The sequence below is a fragment of the Pelophylax lessonae genome (assembly GCF_965119305.1).
Source record: "Pelophylax lessonae genome assembly, chromosome: 4".
NCBI classification, from domain to species: Eukaryota; Metazoa; Chordata; class Amphibia; order Anura; family Ranidae; genus Pelophylax; species Pelophylax lessonae.
The window spans coordinates 210,794,285-210,820,609 of record NC_138771.1 but is presented as its reverse complement, the minus strand read 5'-3'; the positions used below and the strand labels follow the sequence as shown (position 1 = coordinate 210,820,609).

The following is a 26,325-nucleotide window of genomic DNA, read 5'->3' as shown; positions in this document are numbered from 1 at the left end:
CCAAGTGTAAAGTGAGGATATTTTACAGACTGTTGCTATGGGTAACCCAGGGGAATCCACTCTCAGCAGCTCCCATGGGGGCAGTGCTACAGAAATATATAAAAAAAAAAAAAAAATGAATAATGTGTAATTTTCCCGAAACTTGAGTCCATGGAATATTTTTTATATTTTGCCACAATTTTTTATATTTCATTTTTGTTTTTGTTTTTTTTACACAAAGTGGTCACTAAATTATATATTGCTCACACATCCCATGGGTATATGTGGAATTAAACCCCAAAATACATTCTGCTGCTTCTCTTAAGGTAGTGAGGAAGTAAAATGAGCAATTTACGTGCTTAGAAAGCCTGATTGGTTTTTGGGGTCCTGTACATGGCTAGGCTCCCAAAGTATCACATATACCCATGGCATGTGTGAGCTATATATATATATATATATATATATATATATATATATATATATATATATATATATATATATATATATATAATTTAGTGACCACTTTTTTTTTTTTTTTTTCCCCCACACAAAAAAAAAAAAGTTTGTCCACAAAGTTGTCACTTAAATAATATAAAATGTCAAGATAGCACAAGCTATTTGTTGAGTCCATGGAATATTTTATATTTTGCCACAACATGCCCCTCAGCAAATAGCTTGGGGTGTCTACTTTCCAAAAAGGGGTCATTTGGGGGGAGGGTTTGAACTGTCCTGGCATTTAATGACAAATATTAGAAGCTAATGCCACACATCACCCACTCTTCTAACCACTTGAAGACCAAGCCCTTTTTGACAATTTTACATGAAAATATGTAATTCTTGTTTTTTTTTTTTTTTTTTTTTTTTGCTAGAAAATTAGTTTGAACCCCCAAACATTATATATTTTAAATTGGAGGCCCTACAGATTAAAATGGTGGTTGGTACAATTTTTTTTTTCACATAGTATTTGCGCAGCGACTATAAAAAACATTTTTTTGGGGGAAGAAAAAAAAAACTTTTTTTGAATTTTAATGCTCTAAAACGCACTATATTGCCCAAATGTTTGGTAAACATATAAAAGATGAATAAAAACAAATGCAGTGCTATGTGGGGAATGATTAGCAAACATAATGAAAGTCCAATAAGAGTCCAAAGATTGAAATAAATATAAAAACAGTATTATGAGAGCAAACCCTGTTGCTATCAATATAAAAAAATCAGTGCTGCAGCTGAATGGCGTCCCTGCAAAGCAAACAACGGTTAACAATAAAACCTAACATCAATAAAACATTAATTCAATAAAATTACTTTATTTTTTTTATTGCTTTCTGTGCCAAAAAAAAGTAAAAAATATATATGGTGAAGCATAGGGGCAATGCGCCCCCATATCAACTCCAGACCCTATGCTTTGCCATATATGCTCTTTTTTTAACTCTGGTGGTGAAATCGCCTCCTACAGTGCTGAAGTCCCTGATTTTACATATTGTGAGAGCAAACCCTGTTACACAGTAACAGTACATTAAAACAGTAGAATGACATACCTGCTAAGCAAACGATGGTTACCAATAAAACACAGAAACAATAAAAACATTACAGTATAGCATAAAATCCAGTAAAACAGTAAGCACAATAAAAAGACAACTATTTTATTTTATTGTTGTCTTTTATACACTTTTATTGTAACCTAAACATTCCAGGTTAGGGTCGCTCAAAATGTAAAAGCCATCTAACCTCTTTCGAGACCCTGTGTGAAACTGCCATGCTGTACCCTATACTAATACTCCACTAGTGTGTGGTAGCGACGGAAACAGTCACCGCTGCAGAGACAAGGTTCGCCAGGACAGGAGGGACAAAAATAGTGGGTGTCACACCTATATCCGTGCTTGCTACAGATACAGCATCTTTTTTGGGGTGCTCTTTGGGTAGGGGTACGCGAGAGGACATCCGATAAATGCCTCTCATGCAGACGGCTCCCTGCATCTTGATTGGGAAATTGGGCCACAGCACCTTCTGAATACAGAAGGGCTGTGGTGATCTCTTCCTAGAACTTTAGGAGCAATCCACCTCTTCCTGACGCTTTGCATAGTACATATTGCATAGTACATAAGCTTTGAAAAGAGGCAATTGTAAAAAGGATATGGACAATTTTTTGTACCAGCATCTGGCCTTGCAGGCAAGGAAGTATGGCCCCCATCATCTGGTCAATGTAGTCATGGAGACAGAGGGGCTTCTCCACAATGCTAGTCGCCGTTGTAATTTGGACTGCCGTATTTGCCTGAATGGAAGCCAGAACGAAAAGCTCTTTGTCCTTCCATCTCACTGCAAGCAATTCATTGCACCTCAAGCAGGCTCTCTCCCCTTGACTAAGTGGGACATTTACAAGCCGTTGAGGGAAGCCCCGGCGATTAGATCGCCCTATGCCAATTCCTAATTGAAAGAGGTGTCTAAAAAGTGGCACCCTTGTATAGAAATTGTCCACGTATAAATGGTACCCCTTTCTGTATAAAGGTAACTCCAAGTCCCAAACAATCTTGCCGCTGCTCCCTATGTAGTCTGGGCAGTTGGAGGGCTCTATGTTGCTATCTTTACCATTGTAAACCAGGAAGCTACATGTAAATCATGTTGCCCTGTCACAGAGCTTATACATCTTGACCCCTTATCTGGCACGCTTGCTGAGGAGAAACTGTTTGAAAGCAATGGGGCCAGAAAACGTCATCAGGAACTCTTCAATGCAGACAAATTTTTGGATAAACAAAGCTGAAAATTTTTGGTTGAAGTGGTTTATGAGGGACCGAATTTTGTGGAGCTGGTCATATTCAGTGTCCCCCCGGGGACGACAGAGTTCACTATGGTTGAAGTGCATGAACCACAATATTTGCTCCTATCTAGCCCTGGCAACAGAGAACACGGGCATATGATGAATTGGGTCAGTAGACCCAATATGACTCCCAACTCCCACTTTTTAGTAAAGCCCATATTAAGGAATAGGCCCAGAAAGGTCTTAAACTCAGGAACCATTATAGGTTTTCAGCCAAATTGTCTGACAAGGGTCAAATTTGGGTTTGCGGCGATAAATTGATTAGCATACAAATTGCGTTGATCCACAATAGATCTGTACAGATCTTCCATGAAAAACAGCTCAAAAAAATCAGAGGATTAAAATTGTCTGTTTCCACCTGAATTACGGGTTGGCCAGTGAATGGGGGAAGTACGAGCGCTGCAGAATCTGTGGACTGCCAATCAGGATTTGCAAGCGCATAAGGAAGGGCTCTATGGATTCTGTGGGCCTGCGTTCCAATTCTTGGTGGCTGTGGGCCACTACTTGTGCTAGCCAACGCACCAGCTTGAACTGCACCTATTTGACTCGCCACGTCATCAAGTGATACTGCAGTGCTGGTTTGTCTACAACCAGGGTGGACTAGGCCGCTGGTGCTCCCCAGTCCACCAGAAGGTTGTGCGGCACTAATACTTACACTCTGCTGCATCCAAGAATCATACGGTTGCTGCACCTCAGCGACAGAAGAATGGGGTCGGGTACGTCTGACCTTAGCAGGTACCTCTACTTCTTCTTCGTCAGAGCTATCTGTCGGGGTGCCGCTGCTCTCTACAGGTTCATATACTGAGCCTGATTCTGACAGTGAGGACTCCCCATCCCTCTCATCTGTCATGGTCAGTATCCTGTAGGCCTCTTCGCTATTGTACCTTTCATTTGACATTTTGGGCACTAAATTTACAGGTACCTAGTGTGACTCATAGGTAAAAAAGCACCTGGTTGTTGAGGACTGTTTTCAACCGCTACAAAAAAATTAACTGCTAGTGCTAGCAGAGATCAAGCCTGACTCTAACGCTGCAGTTTTCCGTGCTGTGTATTGGAAGTGATAGTGATCTATTAATACTGCACTTGTTTGGGTGGGCTGGGCAGATGGGCTAAACGCAGGTGCTGGCAGGTTGATCCTGCGATCGCTGCGTTTTTGGGGATCTTAGTATAGTTCTGATGAGATCAAAGATATTGATCCGTTTAGACACTATACTAGCAATGGAGGTATGTAGTGTGTGTGTGTGTTGGTGTTACTGGCAAGCAAAAGGGTAAAATAAGACGCTGTCTGGGATTGACCCTAACTGATGCTGATGCTGACGCTAACTGGTGTCACCCGTGACATTAATACAGTGATCAGAAAAAAAGATCTGTACACTTTACTAGTGACACTTTGAAAGGGTTAACTGGGGGTGATCAAGCAGTTAAATCGTTATTAGGGAATATATGGCGGGTACCCTAAATCTATCTGGGACTGACGATAACTACCGCTACTGGCATCACTGGTGACACTTACACAGTGATTAGTAAATTATCTGTACATTGTATATAGTGAAACTGTGACAGGGAGTGAAAGGGTTAACTGGGGGGGTGATCAGGGGGCTAAAAATGTGCCTATGTGTACTGGTGTCAGTGTAGTGCTTGTGTACTCTGTTGATGCTCTCTCCTCTCATGCTGGAACCGAAAAGGGCTCCAGGAGAGGAGATTTCATCATTTCCTGTGCCTGTGTTTACATTGCACAGGAGGTTCTTCCATTGGTCAGAACCGATCACCAGGTGCAGGCCATAAATCCTTGGCCTGGTTCTGGACTAAATCAGATTTCCGCGGGGACTGCGTGCGGACGTGCCCCCCATCCGCGGACGTGCATCACGTACCTGTTACTTGGTTTTTTGCAGCCGGGCCGCCCTGCCGCAGTATAAATGTGATGGGTGGTCCGGAACAGGCTGAAGGGGTTGAAAAGTCAGGTTTTTCATCTTAATGCATTCTATACACTAAGATAAAAAAAAAAAAACTTCTGTATGCAGCTCCCCTCTCTTTCCAGCGATGTCCATGAGTGCCTCAGCCCTCCGGAACTCTCTCTCCTGATTAGCTGAGACACATCAGCAGCGTCATTGGCTCCCGTTGCTGTCAATCAAACTCAGCCAATCAGGAGAGAGGGCATGGGCCGAATGGCAGCTCTGTGTCTGAATGGATACTCGAAGCTGCAGCCCGGCTCAGGTGCCCCCATAGCAAGCTGCTGGCTGTGAGGGCACTCAATGGGGTAGGGGCCAGGAGCTCCAGCCAGGGACCCAAGAAAAGGAGGATCCAAGCTGCCCTGTGCAAAACCACTGCACAGAGGAGGGAAGTATAACATGGTTGTTATTTTAATAGAAAAAAGTAATCTAAAAGGCAATGTTTTTTTCTTTTTTTGAATAACAAACATGTTATACTTACCTGCTCTGTGCACAGAGCAGCCCCGATCCTCCTCTTCTTTGGTCCCCCACTGGTGCTCCTGGCCCCTCCCTCCTGCTGAGTCTCCCCCCCACCCCCAGAGCAATGGGGACACCCAAGCAGGCTTGCTACCAACGGCTGCGCTGTGTGTCCATCACACAGTGGCTTGGATCTGTGCCCTCTCTCTCTCTCCTCTGTCTCACTGGCTGTGATTGACAGCAGCGGGAGCTATTGGCTGGTGTCTCAGCCAGTGAGAAAGGAGAGTGCCCGGAGAGCCAAGACTCTCGTGCACATCCCTGGATCGTGATGGGGCTCAGGAAAGTATTTAGGAAGCTGCCGCAAAACCCTTCAGTCTTTAGAACTGCTTTAGGAATTACAGATTGCCTCTCTCTGGGTCACAAATGTCCTAGATCTGTGGGTTCGATTGGTAGGTTAAAAGAGTACAGAATAGAGTATAAATATTTACCCACTCAACGTTTCCTTCTCTCAAATCAACCAAAATCTGCCCAACGACAGACAAGAAGAATGCCCTTAACCACCTCATGTCCAAGGAAGTAGTTGTGCCCGTATCTTCACGAGACAGGTTCAAATTATTTTATAGATTTAAAAAAAAAAAAAAAATAGCCTCCTTGTGTTCCAAAAACATACACTGAAAAATGGTAAAATGTAAATCTTGCAACCAAAACCTTTTCCTCCTGGGTACCCATGGTAAATGTAAAATTTGAAAAATTAAAAAGAAGAATCCAAGGTGCAAATCCCCATTGGGCTTTGGTACTGTGAACAGGTGTGAATAAAATCATATAGAAAAATAAATAAGAATCCAAGGTGCAAAAAGAAAATACAGTCTAATAAAGACAACCCTAGTTCTGATGCTTAGTCATTCTATCCAGTTGCAATAGCCACAGCAGTCTTTAGATCAGGGGCTGGGAACCTACGGTTTGCAAAATCATTGCATCCGGCCCCCTGTCCCGCTAAGCCTGTGTATGCCAGCGGAGCTGTCAGAACGGAGCCGATGTTTCGTTTTTAGTTCCGGCTCCATTCTGACAGTCAGAGTCACAGGCGTTGTGATATCAAATGCACTCCGCCTGTGTGGAGACAGACTGAGACAGGAAGACAGGAAGCATCGGCTTTTTCTTCATCTATTGCAGCGCCACTCTTCTCTAACCAGCACTTCGCGCCAGAAGCACACACAGCAGTATCCACAGCATTACCACCCAGCAGTACCCAGAGCATTACCACCCAGCAGTACCAAGAGCATTACCACCCAGCAGTACCAGCCTGAGCCAGCAGTACCCAGAGCATTACCACCCAGCAGTACCAGCCTGAGTCAGTACCCAGAGCATTACCACCCAGCAGTACCAGTCTGAGCCAGCAGTACCCACGGCATTACCACCCAGCAGTACCAGCCTGAGCCAGCAGTACCCACAGCAGTACCATCCAGCAGTACCAGCCTGAGCCAGCAGTACCCACAAATACCCACAGCAGTACCAGCCTGAGCCAGCAGTACTCACAGCAGTACCAGCCTGAGCCAGCAGTACCCACAGCAGTACCGGCCTGAGCCAACAGTACCCACAGCAGTACCATCCAGCGGTACCAGCCTGAGCCAGCAGTACCAGTCAGCAGTACCCACAGTACCAGCCTAAGCAAGCAGTACCCACAGCATTACCAGGCAGCAGTGTACCAGCCTGAGCCAGCAGTACCCATAGCATTACCAGCCAGCAGTACCAGCCTGAGCCAGCAGTGCCCACAGCAGTACCAGCCATTAGTACCCACAGCACAGTACCAGCCTGCAGTACCCACAGCCATTACCACAGCAGTACCAGCCTGAGCCGGCAGTACCAGCCAGCTGTACCCACCAACAGAACCAGCCAGCAGGTAAACTGCAGTGCATCTGTGTGAAAGCAGCATTAGGCCCCTTTTACACGATCGGTCTGATTATATTGTGGGGATTGCAGATTGTGTTGTGTGGGCTGGGTGATCACAGATTGTGTTTTGGGGGATTCAGGGGGAATACATATTGCAGATTTTTTAGGGGGAGATTACAAATTGTGTTTTGGGAGATTGTAGATTGAGTTTTTTGGGGGGTAAGCGATGCATTGTTTTTTTTTTTTTTTTTGGGGGGGGGTGAGGGACTGCAGATTGTGTTTTGGGGATTGGGGGATCGCAGATTGCATTGTGGGGATTGCAGATTGTGTTGAGGGCAGTTGCAGACTGTGTAATGAGCATATGTGTGCCAATGAGCTTGCCTGTAGTGAGCATTTGTGTGTCAGTGAGCTTGTGTTTTTGTATCTACCATGACACAAAAACGTACACGGATGGCATGCATTTTTTTTCAGGACTGCTTTGCATTCCCAGTCAGAACCAATTCAGAGGATAGTCAGTGCCAGGGAGGCGAAAGTGTTAACACACACTGGATAGTTTTATTAAAACTATAAAAAGTTGTGCGACATCATATAAATGGCGACTACAAAATTTTAATTTTTAAGTTGATCATTTTGAACGGCCCCCGAATGATGTTAAGAATATCCAAATGGCCCTTGGTAGAAAAAAGGTTCCCCACCACTACTTTAGATCAGTGTTTCTCAACTCCGGTCCTCAGGGCACACTAACAGGCCAGGTTTGCAAGAAAACTGAAATACATCACAGGTGATATCATTTGCTGAGCAGTGATTGCAGTATTCTAGTCTACATCTCCCCAAGGTAATACTTAAATTCTGGCCTGTTAGTGTGCCCTGAGGACCGGAGTTGAGAAACACTGCTTTAGATGAACACTATTATTGGGAAATGGCTAAAGTCAGGGTTTGATAGCCACTAGAGAGAAATATGAACACATAAAATTCAGAAGTGTAGCTGAAAAACAATACAGTATATTGAAAGACCCAGAGAGGGTAGTACCATGGAAATGCATTGGTTGTGTTCATACAGGAGACCGAATCCTGGGAGAAGCTGCTGGAGTTCTGCGTCAGCCTGAGCCTTTACCGCTGGTCAATGTGGACGCTAATGGGGGATTTTTTTTGCATCTCATTTGCTGCTGGTTGCACCCTATTGCTGTAAAATGGGAGATGACAGCTAGGAGGGCGATTTGTAGGTGGAGAATGTTTCTTGTGCTTTCAGGCGTCTTATCGCCAACTTTTTAGTGATTGGATACTTTGTTTTAATAAATTGTTTTCAGTTTCACTGTTAAATGGATCATTTTGTCTTTTCACATATACAGTACTTCCACTGGCCATGGATCCCTGAAGTTAGCTGTTGTATGTGGATGATCTTGCAAGCTGTCAAACTGTGCACATTGCCCCAAGCTTTGTGGATTATTCCATGAGACTTTTCAGGTGTTCCATCTAAAGATTGCTGTTGCAGGTTGACATACTGACTAACCATCACAGCTAGGACTGTCCTTATTAAATTGTGTTCTTTTTGACACCTTGGATTCTTCTTCTTTATTTTTTTTAAAGGATTTTATTTACACCTGTTTAGGGTACCAAAGCCCTTAGGGGGATATTCGTCATATTCTGGATTTAAAATCCCTCACAGATACCTTCAAATTCAAAAAAGATTTTCATGCAATCCACAAGATCAGTAATTGCCTCTCTGAGACAAGGGGAATACGTGACATCCTGTAAAATCCAATGCTTATCTGCATATTTCTATTTATTCACCTCATTTGTGTTTCGCAGTGGCAGACTATTTCTTCCAGTTTGTTCCACTAGTTTGGCCTATCATCTGCTCCTATTGTGTTCACAAAGGTCCTAGCACCTCCCGGCCCTGATCAGAACTCAGGACATCAAGATCACAGGCTATCTCCTTAAGTACTAATCTCCTATCCAGCAGTCAGCAAATGTCCTCATGACCATTCAGATGCTCTGGGCTTTCAGTTGGGTGATCAATTTAAAATAATCTGATCTCCAGCCTTCTCTTCACCTGGGTGTGGTAGTCCTGGACACAGCCAAAGTAAAGATTTTTCTTCCGGAAAAAAAAATGATTTCTCTCAGAGCCCACATTCAGACATCTGACAAAGAGATTCTCCATGAGAGTTCTAGGCCTCATGGTAGCCTCCTTTAATTTTGTTCAAGAGCTCCAAAAACACAACATCCTGTTGGCCTGGAAAAGCATGCTCCTTCTCTTGACCTACACTTGCTCCTATCCTGCCAAGCAAGGAACTCCCTGTCTTGGTGGATTTTAAACCCAACCCTATCAATTTAGGAAGTCTTTCTTTCCCTTTCAATATAAAATAGCAAGACGCCAGTCTTTAAGGCAGGAAAGGAGTGTTCCAGTTCCTCATGGTCTAGGTAACATGTTCACCTGTGGAAGCCAAGCTCTCCGACAACATCCTGGAGCTCAGAGCAGCTTGGATGGCTCTACAACATTGGACCCCCCCCCCCCTTTCTTGAAGACACCTAATTAGGGTACAGTCGGAAAATGCCACAGCTCTGGCTTACTTCAACCACCAAGGGGGCACCAGGAGTCCAGACTGGCAGCCTTGAAAGAAACAAAGCAGATAATCTCCATGGGTGGAAACTTGCTTTCCAGCAATCTCTGCAGTCCACATATTAGACAATTTTCAATCCAATATATATGAAAAAGGGGGGACTTCATATGTAGACATCTTAACCTCCAGCTTAAACAACAAACTACCATGAGTCCTCTTAACGCTAGCATCAGATGCCTTCATAACTTCTTGGTCTCAGTTCAGACTTATCTATGGCTTCAATCCAGTGTGAATTCTGCCTTGTCTGCTCAGGTCTCGACCTTGTCTATTTTCTTTCAAAGACCTCTTGCGTCCCTTCCCCTTGTAATAACTTCTCGTTAACCACTTCCCGCCCGCTCTATTACAAAATGACGGCGGGAATGTGGTTGAGTTATCCTGACCGGACGATATATGACGTCGGCAGGATAACACAGCTCTGGGCGCCCCCCGGGGGCACGCAGAGCGGCGATCGGTGATGCGAGGTGTCAGTCTGACACCCTGCACCTCCGATCTCGGTAAAGAGACTACTGACGTAGCTCTTTACCATGTGATCAGCCATGTCCAATCACGGCTGGTCACATCGTAAACAGGAACAGCCGTTGATCGGCTTTCCTTAGTTTGTGCCTGACAGGCACGAGTAAAGGAGCGCCGATCGGCGGCTCCCCTGACAGGGGGGGGGTCGGCACTGGTAATCAGATCATGGATTACCAGTGCAGACCCTCGGGGGGGGGGGATGCCACTAGATCCACCAGGGATGCCCACTATGACCCCAGGGATGCCCACTATGACCCCAGGGATGCCCACTATGGCCACCAGGGATGGCAATCAGGGCTCAGGGAGCCCCCCATTGCCCTCCCCATCAGTGATGCCCACCAGTGTCCTCCCTATCAGTGCTGCCCACAAGTGCCCATCATTGCCATCCTTTAGTGTCGCCCACCAGTGCCCATTATTGCCCACCAGTGCCGCCTATCAGTGCCCATCAGTGCCGCCCGTCAGTGCCGATCAGTAGTGCCCACCAGTGCCGCCTATCAGTGCCCATTAGTGCCCGTCAGTGCCACCTATCAGTGTCCATCAATGCCGCCTATCAGTGCCCAGCAGTGCCGCCTATCAGTGCCCACCAATGCTGCATATCTGTGCTACCTATCAGTGCCGCCTATCAGTGCCACCCCCATCAGTGCCTGTCAGTGCAGTCTCATCAGTGCAGGAAAAAACTTATTTATTTACAAAATTGTATAACATAAACAAAAAAACTTTTTTTTTTTTTTTCAAACTTTTCGGTCTTTTTATTTGTTTAGCAAAAAGTAAAAATCGCACAGGTGATCAAATACCACCAAAAGAAAGCTCTATTTGTGGGGGGAAAATGACATAAATATGGTGTGAGTACAGTGTTGCATGACTGCGCAATTGTCATTCAAAATGCAACAGCGCTAAAAGGGGAAAATTGGCCTGGGCAGGAAGGGAGGGAAGTGCCCTGTATTAAAGTGGTTAAGATGTATCTAGCATTAATCCCCCATTGAAGGTCCTTTTTGCATTCTTGGAATCTTAACTTGGTTCTTTCTGCCCTGCCGAAACTACCCTGAACCCTTGGTTCCTGTGGTCTCGGTCAGACATGTGTCTGAGTTGGCAGCCCTCTCCTAGAAGTATACTTCATATAGACAAGGTTGTCTTATGCCCAAGATCAATTTTTCTTCTGAAGGTGTGCTATCAATGTTCAACCTTAATGAGGATAGACCCCTTTCAGGCATGGGCCAAAAAAAAAAAAAAATACATGTTAGGTGCACTCCTTTATCAATTCTACAATACAGTGCTTGAGAAACCTGTTACTTTGGAAAATTATTACCACACAGGCATTGTGATGAAGGGTGGTGCTTGAAAAGTCTGTATTTTCATATAAGGGGGTTCCAGATGCAGCTTAGGTGGCTTAGCTACTGTACTAAATATATGTTTTGGCATCTATTGGTGCCGTTGGCACAATACCTGGTTTAGTTTACAGTTTGAAGGCACAAGTTTACTTTAGGCTGGCCTTAAGCATTAGATGGCAGTTAAATTTTCATGCATACTCTATGAAACCCAAACATGTTAAAGGCCTTCTTGAAGTTTGGTGTTTTAATTTGCTAAACATATTTTCTTTTTCGTTCATTGACGGACACATCTTTTGATCTTCTTAACCATTTGTTTATACTGCCCCCTAGGCAGAAAAAACGTCCGGTTACGCTTTTGGCAGTCCCAGGGGGTATTCTGTCTCTCTCTGTCTGTCTCTCTCTGTCTGTCTCTCATAGGTTTTTCTGCCTAGTCAGGAGTAAGGACCTTATTCCTTGCTGGGATCTCCCGGCAATTTTTTTCTTTCGAATTTTTTTTTTTTTTTCTTTCTCCTGATTTTTAGTTTTTGTGAGATCTACAATCAACTGCCGGACTGGGTGGCGGGCTGGATAATCTAGATCCAGTGGTCACCCCAGTCTGGCCAGCGAGCACGCACAGACCTCAGCTCCACGCTAGGTCAGCTGCGACATAGCCCCATCGGATCGGGGCTGGCCTGTGAGTTAAATGCCTTGCGAAGTCTCATATGACCGAGTCTCGGCCCGAGTCGCAGCGTTCCTCCTGGCCGACAGCCCCCCCCCCAATTTTGATGAAGAGGAGGTTCTGTCTGGAGGGGTGCCTGTCTGTTTCCTGGTATGGTAAGTGACTGCCCCCCCCCTTCACCCTCTGGAGAGTTTTGGGGTGGACGTGGGCCCCTCCATGGGACCCCTGGGTTCCCCTCCTTCCGTTAGGCACCCCCTTATCTGTCTGGTGGCTCCTTTACGGACGCTGGGGCTGTGGGGTGTCCTGGTCCACCACCTGGGGTGGGGGCAGGGTGCTGTGCTGGCAATGGGGGTGCTGCTGGCGATCAGGGACGCAGCTGAAGCTGCAACGGAGGCGTTGGTTCCCTTTGGCACTCAAAAGCCATCCAGAGCGGCAAAGGTGTTTCCTTTCAACGCCTATTTTAACAGAATTGTCGCTAAAAAGTGGGAACGGCCCTTGTGGCCCCTAAGCAATTTGCTATGCGGTACCCCTATCGGGAGTCTCTTCTTAAAAAGTGGACTGTTCCACTGTTGGTGGGCCCTCCAGTCTCCAGATTGAACAAAGCAACCATGATTCCGGTTGAAAAGTCCTGGCCTTTAAGGACCCGGCTAGTTCGGCACTGAGGCCGGTATTTACCATTGCACTGGTGTCGCAAGCTCTGACTGAGTGGGCTAAGCTTTTACGCCGTAACCAGGAGGGGGAGCCTAGTCGCTAGTCTCTCTGTTTCTGCAGTGGTCCTTCAGCATATTTTATGGCTCAAATTCTGGTCTGCGGACCAGACTTCGAAAAAGGCCTTGACTGATCTTCCTTTTCAAGGAGATTGCCTGTTTGGAGCTACGACATTAAGGGTCTCACAGGGGGGAAGAGTACCTTTCTTCTGCAGGCTAATAAGGGCAAGGACCCTCGTCGTAGACGTTGGCCATCCTTCTTGGCTCATAAGCAGTTTTTTCGTCCCTCAGGGGCGACTGACAAGGGATCAAAGCCGTTCAGGGCCTCCTCTGGTGGATCTAAGAGAACTTGGTCTGGCAAGACCTTGGCTTATCAAGACCCGCAGACAAGGCTGCTTCAGCATGAAGGTGCTCCCTCACCTGTATGGGGTGGGGGGATGTCTTAACTAGTTTTAAGACCCATGGACTTCCCTGGTACAAGACAAGTGGTTCCACAAAGTCATACCGTCCGGCTACAAGATCCAGTTTCGCTCTTGCACTTTTCCCCGGACTGCTTACAGGGTCTGTTTGGGGCGGTACAAGACCTGTTACTTCAAGGGGTGATTGTCACGGTTCCAACAGCGGAATGTTCTCAGGGTTTTTACTCAAACCTGTTTACAGTACCCAAGAAGGAAGGCAAGGTGTGTCCAATCCTGGACCTCAACGCGCTGAACTGCTTTGTGCGGGTGCAGAAGTTCAGAATGGAGTTAATTCGCACGGTGGTGGCATCTCTGCATCAGGAGGATTTGCTTGCCTCTATCGACATCAAGGATTCTTACCTTCACATTCCAATATGTGCAGGTCACCAGCACTTCCTCCACTTTGCCGTGGGAGAGGAGTATTATCAGTTTGTGGCGTTACCCTTTGGTCTCGCCTCTGCTCCTCGTGTCTTCACAAAAGTGTTAGCCCTGGTGCTGGCATTGTTACGCCAACAGGGGATAGTGGTACTGGGCTACTTGGATGACCTTCTTCTGCGAGCGGAGTCTTCTACTGCTCTGGTGGAAAACCTGGAAATCGCCATACTAACTCTGAGGGAGTTCAGCTGGATTCTGAATTTTCAGAAGTCTGCTCTGGTTCCGTCCACAAAGCTAGACTATCTGGATCTGACTCAGGCCTTAGCCAGAGTGCTCCTTCCTCTGGACAAACTCTAGAAACTGCAGGCTGCAATTAGTCTCCTGCTGTCCAGCAGATGGTCATCCCTCCAGACTTGCATGTGGGTGCTGGGCCTGATGGTGTCTACCTTCAAGTCAGTTCCATATGAGGTCCCTGCAAAGGGAGATTCTAGCCAAATGGGACAAGAATCCGCAGTCTCTGGACAATCCGATCCGGCTGAGCTGGGGAACGAAAGAGTCCCTGATATGGTGGCTTTGTTTTCCGGCACTTTGGCTGGGCAAATCCTTCCTCCCCTTGTATTGAACAGTGGTCACCACCGATGCCAGCTTGTGCGTCTGGGAAGACATCCTCAGCAAATATTCTGCTCTGGTGATCTAGACACTGGAAGAGTCCAGACTACCGATCGATGTCTTGGAACTCCGAGCAATCAGACTGTGCCTGGAACATTGGACAGGTCATCTTCAGGGATGTCCAGTGCGCATTCAATCGGACAGTGCCACGACGGTGGCTTAGGTCAATCACCAGGGGGGGGGGGGGGGCGAGAAGTGTCCTGGCAGCTCTGGAGGTTGCCGGCATTCTAAGGTGGGCAGAACAGTTCGGTCCAGCCCTTTCCACCGTACACATTCCCGGGGTGGAAAACTGGCGGAAAACTTCCTGGAGTTGTTTATCTGGTGGGACATTCCCAAGGTGGATCTGTTGGCATCCTGGCTCAACAGAAAGGTGCAGAAGTTTGTGACTCGGTAACAGGATCCTCTGGTGGACGACAAGACGCGCTGGTGGCCCCGTGGGGTCAGTATTGTCAGATTTATGCCTGTCCTCCTCTCAAGCTTCTGCCAGGACTTCTAGGCAGGATTGAGGCAGAAGGGATTCCGGTTATCTTAGGGGACCCGGACTGTCTTCACTGGGCTTGGTGCGCCAAACTGGTGCGGCTGGTCGCCCATGTACCTTGGATGCTTCCTCTCAGGGGGAGGATCTGCTGTCCCAAGGACTAATCTTCCATCCTGCTTTACTGGTGTGAGTCTCTTGGGGTTCATCCTTGTTGTTTTTCGGTGGCTCGGATCTTGATCTTCCTTCAGCGGGAGGTTGAGCAGAAACTGGCTTTGAGTACTATCAACGGCCAGGTGTGGGCCTTAGAGGTCTTCTTTCAACAACCCATGGCCACATACTCCCTTGTGCGTACTTTTCTTCAGGGAGTTTTGGCTCCTCCAGTGCGATCTCCGTTACCACCATGGGACCTCAATTTGGTGCTCTGTCCTCCAGAAGCCTCCCTTTGAGAATCTTCGTGAGATTCCCCTGCTTACGCTGTCCCAGAAGGTGGCTTTTTTGGTGGTTATCACCTCTGCGTGCAGGGTGTTGAAATTGGCGGCGTTATCCTGTCCTTCATCTTACTTGGTGGTTCACAGAGATAAGGTGGTTCCTTGCCTCTGTCCATCGTTCCTTCCAAAGGTTGTCTCCAATTCTCATTTGGAAGAAGACATTGTGTCCCAGGCCAAAACATTCAAAGGAAATTGCCTTGGATGCCTTGGATGTAATCCAGGCGATTAGGGTGTACCTGGCAGCTACGGAGTCTTTTAGGAAATCAGACTCACTATTTGTGCTCACGGATGGGCTTTTCCGCTTCTTCTGCGACCATTTCCAGATGGATCAGACAGACGGTGATTCAGGCCTATTCCATCAAGGGTCAGGTTCCTCCTTTCCCTGTCAAGGCGCACTCTTCATGGGCGCTCAGTTCCTCCTGGGCCTTCCATCATCAGGTGTCAGTGACGCAGGTTTGCAGGTTCACACTTCCACAAATTTCTATAAAGTGGATGTGTTGGCATCTGCGGATGCTTCTTTTGGCCACAGGGTTTTGCAGGCTGCTGTTTGAGGACCTGGTCCTATTTGACGGTGTATTTTTTTCAGGTAAGCTCCAGTTGTTTTGGTTTAGCTCCTGTTTACCTGGTTGGCTATAGTTAACCTTGGGAGTTTCTTTTTCGCTGTTCCCACTCCTCATGTTTAGCACTGCTTTGGACGTCCCAGTGGTTAAGAAGATCAGGAACTGGGTCTGTCAATGAACGAAAGAGAAAATGGGATTTTTGACTTACTGTAAAATCCATTTCTCTGATGTTCTTTGACAGACACAGCACCCACCCCTCTCTGGAGTTGTAATTCTAATGACACTGCTTGTAACAAAACTGAGTACCTATAGCAGAGAGAGGGAGTATACCCCCTGGGACTGCCCATGGGCATAGCCAGACTTTTTTTTTTTTATGCCTAGTGTCCTACTCCTGTAGCGGGGCAGTATAACCCAATGGTTAAGAAGATCAGGAGCTGTGTCCATCAATGAACATCAGAGAAATAGATTTTACGGTAAGTCTAAACTCCCATATTTTTTAGTTTTATTTTAGCATGTTTTATTATATTTGGCTAGGGTTATACAGATGATTAAATCTCTCTGGACCTGAGAGATTTAACCACTTTTTTGGCAGTCATCCCCTTGGCAGCACATTAAAAATGAATGTACTGCTAATGACATGAGTGTCAACAAGTCTTTAATTCTCTCAGAGATGAGAATTGCCCATGAAGCCCTAGACTTATTGACACAAATTGTTCTAAAGTTCACTTGATTCTGTATGAAGAGAATAACTACACACTGCTAATGTACTTCTAAATGTATTACAATGTTAAAACATGTTTTCTTTTCATTCTACTAGTTCGAGGATCTTTAGGTTTGACTGTCATTTTTGCGCTATGGCAGTTGCATAAAGAAATATGGAAACAGTTTGGATCTACTGTCTCTACGTTGTTCTGCCTTATAACAACATCTCAATTTCATGTGATGTTCTACTGTACACGAACCCTTCCTAATACATTTGCACTTCCCATTGGTGAGTATTTATTCATTTGCATTTGGCATATTCATTAGATAAAAAAACATATTATAAAATATTTTATTAGCTAACTGTATGAGCCTGCCAGTTTTGCTGATTCAAGGCTGTAGTCTGACTACAGTACATGTAGAAACAAGACACTTGGAGGCTCTGGGTAAGAGCTGAGACTTTTAGAAGACTGAGGACAGAAGATCTGTCACCGGTTTCCAGTAACGAACTATGATCGGGCATGCCCAAATTACATGTGCAAAATCAGCTTTTGTGTGATTACATCTCGTACAGTTAGACGTGGGTATGCGATGCATTGCATGTAATCTCACCGGATTAAGGTAAGACTGGTGTATCATGTATAGTTGTGACAGCTTGTTATTAAATGCTGGATACACTAGTAAATGAGAGGAACAAGCCTCTTCCCAATTTCCCCCAGCTAGATCTGGTATGATTTGTTGCTTCTGTTGTTCGGCTATGAGTTCTCAAGGACCTTGTGACTTTAATATGTCTGAGTGGGTAATTAGAAAAATTTGAGACATTAGTCCCAAACTGAGCATGCAATGCATGCCTAAATTGAAGCTATTTGTAAAAGTTTGTACAGGTGGAGGTCAAGTTTCCGCTGTACTTCAACAAAAGACAAAAGAACAATGCCATTATAGATGTCTTCTAGTATATTTAAACCTTTTTGTGCGCAGAAAGAGTAGTCTGCGAAATGTAGCAGATGAGGTAACATGGGATTGTGCCAAGTAGGGAGTGAAACCTCAACTTACCTTAAATCCTACAACTTGCATATACTCTCTCCACACTGCTCTAGCAAAATCCAAAATCGGCAAGCGTACTTTTTCTAGCATTGTCTTTGGTGCTTCCAAAGCTATTAACAAATTATTCAATTTAAGGACATGCGCTAAATTTCACTCCACCACCGTAGGTGAAACAGGTGACAGCCAATCAGTTAAGTGCCATAGTTGTCCTGCTAAAAAATAGTAGTACATATTCGGAAGTGCCATACATGCTTCCACTTTAGGCCTTTGTATTCTGGGCCCATATACTGTAAAGGAGCTAGACAGGGTGTCCCAAGGTTTTAAAGTAGGACTTGGGCACTGGTACTGGCATATGGGAAGATACATGTAGACACTTTGGTAAAAGGACCATTTTAATGAGGTTAATTCTGCCTGCTACTGATAAAGGAAGTTTAGCCCACGTAATTTTAGTCCTTATCACTTGCATCAGAGTTAATGACATTCTTAAACATGTTGTCAGTGTAAAGGACATAAATCCTTTGTGACCTTTTAAATTCAGTCCAAAAGTGTGTTTCTGGAAATTTTGTAGTAGGTCTGTGAGGACGTGCTTTAAGTCAAGTAAAAGCACTAAAGCCTTCTTACCACAAAATGTGTTTGCATGTTTCATTCCATCACATATCCCTAAAAAAGAGAATCATTCCTCATTTTAGGAAAGTGGATTGAGTCCTACAAATCAATGCTTTATGCCTCATTGGCCAGAATCTTACCAAGAACTGCTGATGTATAGTGCAGTTACAGCCTAATCATATAGAGCAATTTATCCAAAACGTCACATAGCTGTTTCAGGCATGTATGCATCTTGCAAGTGGGACATAAATCAATAATGTCATCTTCTGAGTCTTGGCTCTTTTGAATGTGGCTGCTTCACCTGCTCTATCCAGAGAGGATTTACTTGCATGGGCAAAAAAGCACAGCTGATTGCAGACCGCAGAGGCCATAAGCACCCTGCACCCTTTGCAGAATCGCTATCAGATCTGTTTGTAGAATTTAGCAGCCTCTGAGTCTTCAGCAACCAAGACTGATTCATGATGTTGGGTGTCTCAAATTTCTGATAGATGAAGCTACTCATGAAGAATCAGTCTCCTGCCAAACCTAGCTCTAATAATGGTGGTGCATATCAACTTAAAACTTGAGGAACAGCCCACAGCTTCTGCCAGGGCTGTCCCCAGTCTAGGCTCCTTAAAGCGGAACTCCCCCCAGAAGGGGAAGTTCCGCTTTAGGCACTTGTCCTGCGCTCCTCTTGCCCAATTGGCACTTTTGACAACATTGCGATTGATCTGCCACAGCTGATTTACTTGGCAAAATTGAATTTGACCAAAAAGTCACTATAAGTCAATCAAACTGATGGTCTTTGTATTGCAGTTTTTGTTCAATTCAGTTGGTTTAGTCGCATTGAATGATCAACTAATCGATCATATCCATACATGTGTGGCCACCATAAAGCATATCTTTGCAAATAGCGAACAGTAAGGGAGTACACATCTACTACTTTTCTTATTTTGCTTCCTTTACATTTAGTCTTGCTGGCTATCAAATACTGGATGAAGCAGAAGCCTGGTCCATTTATTTGGCTTTCGGCATTAGCCATCATTGTGTTCAGATCTGAGCTGTGTATATTAATGGGACTCCTGCTGCTAATATCTCTAATGAAGAGAAGCATTTCAATTTTTACAGTCCTCTCCCATGCAGTCCCAGCTGGACTTGTCTGCTTAAGTGAGTATGTTTATAAATAATATAGTAACTGGGAGACCTTGTCATACAAAAACATGTTAATATCCCCTGTAGTAACAAGATATCAGGTAAATCATTTTCCTATATACCCTAGAAAAGTGAAGCTGGGGATGTTTAGTATCCCAAAAATGAAACCAAAAAACAACAAAAAATTTGTAATATATAAAAATTATTTTTACATTTTAAAAAGGGTTATTTCCCCATGCAATAGAATCCATATGTAGATCTATTAATTAGTTGATGCATTTCTCCCAAGAATAGAGCCTTCTTCAGGATCCCCTTGATTATTCACTCCTACGAGCAATGCAGCAAAGAAAATACAAATGTATTGTATACAAATTAGAAAAATGTGTCATCCAAAAAAGCCTTCTTATCAGCCATAAAATAACAACCATGCCAGTATATCACTCCAGGGAGACTAACCAACAAAATGTTAGTAGATGTAACCATTGCAATTAGGTCTGCCAGATCAGTTTAACTGGATAAGGATGCCCCCAACATGTACAGTGCTTTGCAAAAGTATTCGGCCCCCTTGAACTTTCCGACCTTTTGCCACATTTCAGGCTTCAAACCTAAAGATCTAAAACTGTATTTTTTTGTAAAGAATGAACAAGTGGGACACAATCATGAAGTGGAACGAAATTTATTGGATATTTCAAACTTTTTTAACAAATAAAAAAACTGAGAAATTGGGCGTGCAAAATTATTCAGCCCTCTTAAGTTAATACTTTGTAGCGCCACCTTTTGCCGCGATTACAGCTGTAAGTCGCTTGGGGTATGTCTCTATCAGTTTTGCACATCAAGAGACTGAAATTTTTGCCCATTCCTCCTTGCAAAACAGCACAAGCTCAGTGAGGTTGGATGGAGAGCGTTTTGTGAACAGCAGTTTTCAGTTCTTTCCACGGATTCTCAATTGGATTTAGGTCTGGACTTTGACTTGGCCATTCTAACACCTGGATATGTTTATTTGTGAACCATTCCATTGTAGATTTTGCTTTATGTTTTGGATCATTGTCTTGTTGGAAGACAAATCTCCATCCCAGTCTCAGGTCTTTTGCAGACTCCATCAGGTTTTCTTCCAGAATGGTCCTGTATTTGTATCTTCCCTGTCCCTGCTGAAGAAAAGCAGGCCCAAACCATGATGCTGCCACCACCATGTTTGACAGTGGGGATGGTGTGTTCAGGGTGATGAGCTGTGTTGCTTTTTACGCCAAACATAATGTTTTGCATTGTTGCCAAAAAGTTCGGTTTTGGTTTCATCTGACCAGAGCACCTTGTTCCACATGTTTTGGTGTGTCTCCCAGGTGGCTTGTGGCAAACTTTAAATGACACTTTTTATGGATATCTTTAAGAAATGACTTTCTTCTTGCCACTCTTCCATAAAGGCCAGATTTGTGCAGTATCCGACTGATTGTTGTCCTATGGACAGAGTCTCCCACCTCAGCTGTAGATCTCTGCAGTTCACCCAGAGTGATCATGGGCCTCTTGGCTGCATCTCTGATCAGTCTTCTCCTTGTATGAACTGAAAGTTTAGAGGGAGGGCCAGGTCTTCGTAGATTTGCAGTGGTCTGATACTCCTTCCATTTCAATATTCTCACTTGCACAGTGCTCTTTGGGATGTTTAAAGCTTGGGAAATCTTTCTGTATGCAAATCCAGCTTTAAACTTCTCCACAACAGTATCTCGGACCTGCCTGGTGTGTTCCTTGTTCTTCATGATGCTCTCTGCGCTTTAAACGGACCTCTGAGACTATCACAGTGCAGGTGCATTTATACGGAGACTTGATTACACACAGGTGGATTCTATTTATCATCATTAGTCATTTAGGTCAACATTGGATCATTCAGAGATCCTCACTGAACTTCTGGAGAGAGTTTGCTGCACTGAAAGTAAAGGGGCTGAATAATTTTGCACGCCCAATTCTTCAGTTTTTTATTTAACAAAGTTTGAAATATCCAATAAATTTCGTTCCACTTCATGATTGTGTCCCACTTGTTGTTGATTCTTCACAAAAAATTACAGTTTTATATCTTTGTTTGAAGCCTGAAATGTGGCAAAAGGTCGCAAATTTCAAGGGGGCCGAATACTTTCGCAAGGCACTGTATAGTCCAATAAGGGAAAACACGTGATCGCCATCTGGCAAGATAAGTATTGCCAAAAGGGAGATTGCTGCTCGGCCAACAAAATCTCCTGTGGAACAAAACCCTGCACGTTGTACTTATCTTGCCAGCTGGCAATCAGGTGTTTTTCCTTCTTGGACTATACATGTTGGTGGACTTATCCAGTTGAACTGATCTGGCAGACTTAATTGCAATAGTGTCTACTAACATTTTGTTGGTTAGTCTCCATGGCCTGATATACTGGCAAGGTTGTTATTTTTATGGTTGATGTGAAGGCTTTTTTAGATGGTACCTTTTTCTAGTTTGTAAACAATACATTTGTATTTACTTTGCTACATTGCTTGTAGGAGTGAATAATCAAGTGGATCCTGAAGAAGCCCCTTTTCTTGGACGAAATGCATCGATCCATTGATCTATCTACATATGGATTCTATTGTATATATTGAATCTTGATTGCAGTTGTGGATATTTGTTTTTATGCATTGAGAATTACAATTTATAATGTATAAATAACTGTTTTTATATATTACATATTTTTTTGGTTTCATTTTTTGGCACACTAAATATCCCGATTTCCCTTTTCCACGGTATTTGGGAAAATGCTTTACTTAAGTATGTTTTTATAGTTTTGCCTAATTTCTTTTTTTTTTTTTAAGAATAAATACCGAAGAGTTATAAATCAGATTTTATATAATTTTAAAGTGTATTTCCACTTTTGCAGCCAAATTAGGATAACATATAGGTTCTATTTATATGTTTCCATTTACATAGAATAACTTTAACAGTATCTAAAAATTGCTGCTAACATTTTTAATTGCTTATTTCTGAAAACTCCAAAACTGAAGGTTTCCCCTTCTATGTAATGTTTAGTGGGGATGGGGAATTATTTTTTCCATAACTGTCTGTACTGTACTATTATCAGTTGTAAATTAGATGTGCACACACTCTATCCTAACAAATGGTTAAAGATTTCAAGGCTTGGCTGTTTTATTGTATGAAGTCCTATTAATAATGCTGTTCCAAAGACCTGACTAGAAAGGTAAGAAATTATATCTTTTTTTTTTTTTTTTTTTATTATTATTATTATTAGGTATGCTGTGGGAGTGGGAGCTCATAACATATAGTAGGGGGTTTCACAAATTTGGGTGCAAAGATAGAAACGCACTTTAAAGTGGGGAGAAATGTTAGACATCCAAATTGCTTATTTTACTAGTTAGTTTTGTATTTGCACTGGTTTTAAAGTATACCTAAGGGCAAAGCTTTTTTTTAGTCTTGGACAGAACGGAGAGAGATTGAAGCACCTGTCCGGTTTTATTGTTGTCTGTGGCTCCATTAGAAATTCCTGTTTACCATTATCATCCAAAGTGAAAGTAAAGGAAAATCCCCAAGTTTGGGTTGTCATCAGGACAATAATAGAAGGGAACACTCCCAATGGGAACAATAGTTAGAAACCTAGAAAAGTGACGGCAAATAAAGACTAGTAGTCCATCAAGTCTGTCCATTTTTTTTTTTTCATTAACTTTGTCTGACAATAGATCTATGTTTGTTCCAAGCCTGTTTGAAGCTAGTTCTGGTGACAACCAGAGATTATTTCACCTTTTGTGTGTTTTCCTCTCTTTCTGTTTTGGCTATGGAACAGGAAGTGTAGAAAAATCTACCCAGTGGGATACAGATGTTAGAAAAAAAAAAAAAACTGACTGGATTTGTAACCCTCACAGCATAAAAAAAAATGCCTTTACTTTATGTCTAGTGTCTAGATGTAGAAATCTGTCTTACAGTTACTGGATTTTCATTTTGCTTGACAGATGAACACTTGCTACAGATTAAAACTTGTTATGCATTTATGGAGGTCTTATTGTGCTTCTCATGCCTTGATTCTGCTTTCAGGCCTAATTCCCAAAAAAATGAATAGAGAACCTTACTTATGTGTCATTGTTTAAATTCCCTCCTGGTGTAACACTGTAATTCTTTTATCTCCGCAAGAGCTCAATTCTTGTTGATTTACTGCCATGCAGTCTCCTTCCAAGCCAAGGTCATTTCGTCTAGCATTGATGTCCTTCCTACTTGTCACCATTATAGTCATGTGATGTGTGCCATGTAGTTAAGCATATGCTACAGAGAAAACAAAGCATACTTCAATGTGAAAATGTATAATTTAAAATCTCAAAACAATACACTCACAAGGTTCTTTCTTGGCCTCGGTTCTTTCTTGCGATTATTTGATCAATGTTCTCAACCGCTGCAACGCATGTAATACCCGTCTGTCCTTCCAAATCCAATCCTGCCTGGGTTGCTCTTAACAGTCTATGAGAAAAAAGAACCTCTTACAAATGTATTCCAGGTGGATGTTTGAAACTTGTTGGAGTGAGGTTTCTTCGAGTCCCTTTTTGGGTAAAAGCAATATGGGCAATGCAAGGAGATTTGTACTAATAAGCCATCTATTAAATGTGATGGAACACTAATTTCACTGATTATGTGATATGAAGCCAAGAAAGAATATTGTGAGTATAACTTTTAAGATTTTTATAAAAATTTAAATTGTAAAAGTTATATAGTACATGAGGAAGTGTGCTTTTGTTTTTCCCATAGCATTTACTTCCTTGTTGAGCAGACATGTTGTATGGACATGATTGAAACCAGGAGGATGTCTAGGTATGTTTAATGATTTAACTCCAGCTTTGGGAGTGATGATGTGTCAATGTGTCATGTGAACAACAAGAGCAGATAAGATAAGAAAAAATGTGAGTGTTCTACTGGAAGGGAATTGAAACAGTGAAAAGAGCCTAATACACTTTTGAAATTCTCTCTAGTTAAAGTACCACTAAACCCACATCATAAAAATCTATAAATAAATGCTGTATTACCTCCTGTTCATACTCGTCCAGCCACTAGGGGATTTGTTATCCATCATCTGCAAAAAACCTGGTTGATCCTGCTGTTCTTAGACTCCCCCTTCTGTCCATGTACCCGATGCAGCTGGGGATTTTACAGAGCACTGTTGGCACTCCTGCACATGCTCAGTTTTCAGTGAGTCTCTATGCTGAGCGTTTCCTGTTTCCTCCTAATCACATCTGAGCAGCCCATGTGACTATAAAGTCACATACATGGGCGTGGTAAATGATAACCAACTCCCTCCCTCCTTCTCTATGCCCACTAACTAGCTAAACACAATGGGGACAGGATATTACACCTTGATTGTAGGATGCTTCACCTCCCTGTTATTCTAAGACACAGGCTGGAGGGGTGTGACACAGCCTGTGACTGTCATAAATCCGCCCACGCTATGTTAATGCCAAAAATATAATAAAGATTTCAAATATATATTTGTATCCTAATTTAAACTGTTTATTTTTTATTTGTAATCATTTTTTTACTTTACTAAGGCTGTTTGTTTTTTATTTTTAATATGTAACCAGCAAAAGAGGACTAGAAGTTCCTCCTACCTATGTTTCCCTGCAGACATGCTGGATACTTTAGATTTTGTTTTATTAAAATAATTACAGTGCCATTATCCACATACAGAAAAAGAAAGGATAATGTCAATTAAACAGTTTGCCTTTACTATCACTTTAAGCCAACAGGCTGAATGCGAGAAAAGCAATAAATAGCATTAGTGGAGGAATCTGTACTGCCGACGATTGTTTTCAGATATCCGCAGCACCTGCAGCTGTTTAATACCCAAAAAGTGACTACATCTGATAGTATGCAGTCACTTTTTGGCCAATCATTTTTCACCCAGCTCAGTTGACTTTTAAATTTATTTCTGTTGAGATGGGTGGTACCGACAGGGATTGGCCAAATTTTAAGCTAAGTATGGCTAGCTTTACTACTGTGATATTGTGTTTAATACTTTTAATTAGGAGTTTAGCAAATAATTGAATCGTGACATGGAGCATCAGACCTCTATTATCATGATTGGTTGTTTTATTTCAAGGGAAACTGGAGGGGAGACATTACAAATGTATTTTTTTTTTGTCTAGCACAAGGTCAACTAGTACTTATAATTAAAAGTTATATAAACTTTTCCATAAGTTATACAAAAATACAATAGTTTCATAAGTATTGAATAGCAGAAACAAGGGAAGCAATTGTGTAAATGGCTGACCCTTGCAGTATGATTTTCTGTAATAAACTGTATTTCTACTCTGATATGGCATTGCCATAAAATTACCAATGCACTGCCCGATAGTCTCTCAAACTAAAACAAGCAAACCAGTCACGTTCCTTGTAGCTGTGTATGTAAAACATTTTTAATGTGGAACTAAATGCAATCAATAATTTGGATAGAGTAAGGGAGGGTTATACCACTTATCAGGCTTTTTTGCCATCTGTGTCCAAGATTAAACTTTACTTCCTGTCCCATAGCCAAAACAGGAAGTGAGAGAAAATCCTCATTGGAAGACTTCACCGCTACTACTTTTCTGAGGACAACCCAAATTTTGGGGGTTTTCTTTTACTTTTGATGATAATGGTAAGCATGACAAATGAAGATGGTGAATCTCCCTAATGGGGACACTGATGATAAAAATCTGAGGTGTTCTTATGCCTCTCCACTTTGTCCAAAACTAAAAAAGGTTTGCATTTTGTTATACTTTAAAGGCAACTTCCTCCAGCCACAGGGCTTACTGTAAATCCAAAGCCGAAATGTGTGACTGGTTAAAAAAAAAAAAAGTGATTCTACTCTGCCATACATCCAGGCCGAATGGCGGCCAATTTTTATTGAATCGGTTGATGTTCTTGGCTTGATGG

The 26,325-nt window shown here is 43.1% G+C and overlaps 1 protein-coding gene across 1 annotated transcript in view; it reads left to right on the top strand.

Moving 5' to 3' along the window:
* The window catches only part of ALG12 (ALG12 alpha-1,6-mannosyltransferase), a 121,733-nt gene that overhangs the window by 18,561 nt on the left and 76,847 nt on the right, over window positions 1-26,325 (top strand). The window contains exons 3-4 of the mRNA XM_082255987.1: window positions 16,759-16,932; window positions 19,245-19,439. Coding sequence (XP_082112113.1) covers window positions 16,759-16,932; window positions 19,245-19,439 — 369 coding nt within the window. The remainder of the gene's footprint in view (window positions 1-16,758; window positions 16,933-19,244; window positions 19,440-26,325) is intronic.